Source organism: Physeter macrocephalus, chromosome 5, assembly GCF_002837175.3.
Source record: "Physeter macrocephalus isolate SW-GA chromosome 5, ASM283717v5, whole genome shotgun sequence".
Lineage (NCBI taxonomy): Eukaryota > Metazoa > Chordata > Mammalia > Artiodactyla > Physeteridae > Physeter > Physeter macrocephalus.
The window spans coordinates 24,681,045-24,684,077 of NC_041218.1; the positions used below are offsets into that span (position 1 = coordinate 24,681,045).

Below are 3,033 nucleotides of genomic sequence, written 5' to 3' on the forward strand. Positions count from 1 at the left end.
ATGCAGCAGAAACTAACACACCATTGTAAAGCAGTTATACTCCAATAAAGATGTTAAAAAAAAAAAGATTGATGAGTCAGGGTTAGCCCCAACTCGTTTTTTTTCTGGGGGGGGGATGCTTACTGGGAATAAATATATGCTCTACTGAATATAACTGTGTAACTGGGACTGAAGAAGAAATTGATACTGTTTTTGTTTTTTTATGGTTGATTGAGGGAACCTGATTTAGAGATGCAGTCTTACGTTTTTACTTTTTTTATGTGTAACTTCATGTTGTACGTTCTAGTTAGATCTTCAGTAGAATTCTTAAGCTAATCCTAGTTCAGATTATTTCGGTGTCCCTCTTCAATCCTTTTTAACTACCTTTAGAAGCAGAATTGAATTTGTAGTATAGGTCTAGCTGGTCTTTTTTTTTTTTTTTGCGGTATGCGGGCCTCTCACCGCCGTGGCCTCTCCCACTGCAGAGCACAGGCTCCGGACGCGCAGGCCCAGCGGCCATGGCTCACGGGCCCAGCTGCTCCGCGGCACATGGGATCTTCCCGGACCGGGGCACGAACCCGCTTCCCCTGCACCGGCAGGCAGACTCCCAACCACTGCACCACCAGGGAAGCCCCTAGCTGGTCTTTTAATTTATAATTAAAGTGCAAAGTTTTCCCATGTTTTCTTCCATCTGGGAACACACCCACTTACACTTACCAAGAACTATATGTAGATCAATTGGAGAGGTTTATCTAAAGTGTTTTTTTATCATCAGCCTACCTCTCCTAGTTTGTCAGTGACTTATGAGGTTAACTATGAACTAAATATATTAGCACTTTATTGCCAATATATTTTGTGATGTGAAATAAACTAGAGAAGTGTGTGTGTGTGTGTGTGTGTGTGTGTGTGTGTGTGTGTAAACTTATTTTTATACAAAGTATAATACCCAAGCTATCCTCTGAGTCTTTTAAAATGTGTATTTTCTGATTTTGCAGTAGTATGGTCTAGTGGACCAAATTAAACCTTGAGTTGGATTGGGAAATAGTGGAAGTTATTTTATTTTATATATATATATATTTTTTTCTCAGTAGAAAACCTGGATTTATAATTTAATTCTTCTAGAATTTAGGTTCATATTTTCTTTCATAATTCTCCAAGATAGGTTTGGTTTGTTTGTTTTAAAAGATGAATAAACCAAGGTGCAAAGATTACATAGCCCTTTAAGGTCACACGAGTAGGTGATAATCAAAATTGGAATCTCTAAAGACTTAGTAAAGTTCTGATAATGTGGTAATCTTTTTGCAGTAAAAATTTGAGGGCTGGCTTGTCTTCAAAATAAAAATGCAACATGATGATTAATACAATAATTAAATATAAACAGATTGCAAAAGAGTGAATCAGAAATGCTTAACCTTTATGGATCCTACAGTATTAATTATGCTACTGAGATGGTGTTTATTCTCTAGTAGTCTCAGAGCTTAATAGTCACGTGCTTGTTGAATGATGGAACACTGTGCACCTAGATAGTCTCAGGTATTTTTCAGGACGCTTTTTTTCCCCCTCTTTAATTTAAGTCAATATTATTATCATTTTTTGAGGAAACCAAAGGCTCATTAATTAGCGAACACTGCAGATCACTTTTGTCAATTTACCTGTGTCAAAGACCTGTAGGAAGTAGTGACAGAAGAGCTTCTATTTGTGTTTTATTTTAAAAATTTAAAGAGTGCTTGTTGCTGTTTTTTTTTCTCTGCCTTTTGATCTTCCATCATAATAATGCTTAGATTCCGTAGATCAGTGGCAATTCTTCAACGAATATTTATTGAGCATTATTAGAGCTGAGCACTTTGTAGTTGTAAATAAGGCAGGCTTGGTCTTGGCTGCCTTTTAATTTATAATCTAGTGGAAAAGACGGGCTTTAAAGTAGTAATTATATCAATATTTAATTATTGCAATTAGGGTGAGTTTTTGAGGTATAAAGGCTTTGAATAAATTTCTAGTGGTATTCAGAGACCTAAGCAAAATTCAAAACCATGGACAAGGATTCTTTACTCACACTGAATGGCCATAATCCCACGTTGTCCCAGAACCCGAAGTAATTTAAGCTGAATTTAAAAAGAAAGTCACAGACAATCCTGTGACACAGTTTTGACCTTCTTTAAGGAATAGGGGAAAGTGTATTACTCATGTTTACTTCCTAATGTGAAAGAGAGCTGGAAGAACCAGCCAAAAACTTGGGTTGGAGTGACATTTAATTCTTCTGTCACACTCCAGGTCTATTGAATCAGAATCTCCAGGAGTGGGTCATGTACTAGGAATCTTTATTCCTAGGTCAGTGTGATGATCAACCAGATGTTGGAACCACTGTTAAGATAGCCCAGGAATTGATTGGCTGCTGAATTAGAAAAAGACCATCAATTTCAGCTGTCTTAATACCCAAATGATAGTAGAATTTTGCTTAGAACTTAGTTTATAACTTAGTTCTGAGTATAGTGTGGTAGACATTGGCAATGCCCGTATTTTGTTTTTAAAGAGTAAAACTGCACCTTTGGATTGTCAACAGTGGTTGCCCAGTTTAAAACTGCATGTTAAAGTTACCTTTTGTGTTAAGTTTTCTTTTCTTTTTTCCCTCAGGAACTAAACAACTTAAGCATATTTTATTAAAAGATGTGGACACTATTTTTGAATGTAAATTATGCCGCAGTCTCTTCAGAGGATTACCAAATTTAATTACCCATAAAAAATTCTACTGCCCACCAAGTCTCCAGATGGATGACAGTAAGTTTTATTCATATATTCAGTTATGCATTTTGCTATGTATTTTTATACTACAACTATGCATTTATGTTAAAATGGTATCGATATCTAGTTACAGATAATTTAGTGATAGAGAATAATATAAAATACTTGACTCAATGTTATATTCAGTTTCTTAAATAGATATTTTCATATCAGTGTTTTTCATTTGGATTTTGGTAAAGATATATGAGGTTAGGTTTTTGTGTTTTTTTTTTTTTTTTTTTTTTTTTTTTTTTTTTGGGACGCGGGGCCCTCACT

General features: G+C 35.4%; 1 protein-coding gene across 4 annotated transcripts in view; it reads left to right on the forward strand.

The window, feature by feature from the left end:
* Window positions 1–3,033, forward strand: part of ZNF800 (zinc finger protein 800) — a 55,238-nt gene that overhangs the window by 17,534 nt on the left and 34,671 nt on the right. For all 4 annotated transcript variants that reach the window (XM_028489791.2, XM_028489795.2, XM_028489792.2 and 1 more), the window contains one exon: window positions 2,611–2,754. In XM_028489791.2, the coding sequence (XP_028345592.1) occupies window positions 2,611–2,754 (144 nt within the window). The remainder of the gene's footprint in view (window positions 1–2,610; window positions 2,755–3,033) is intronic.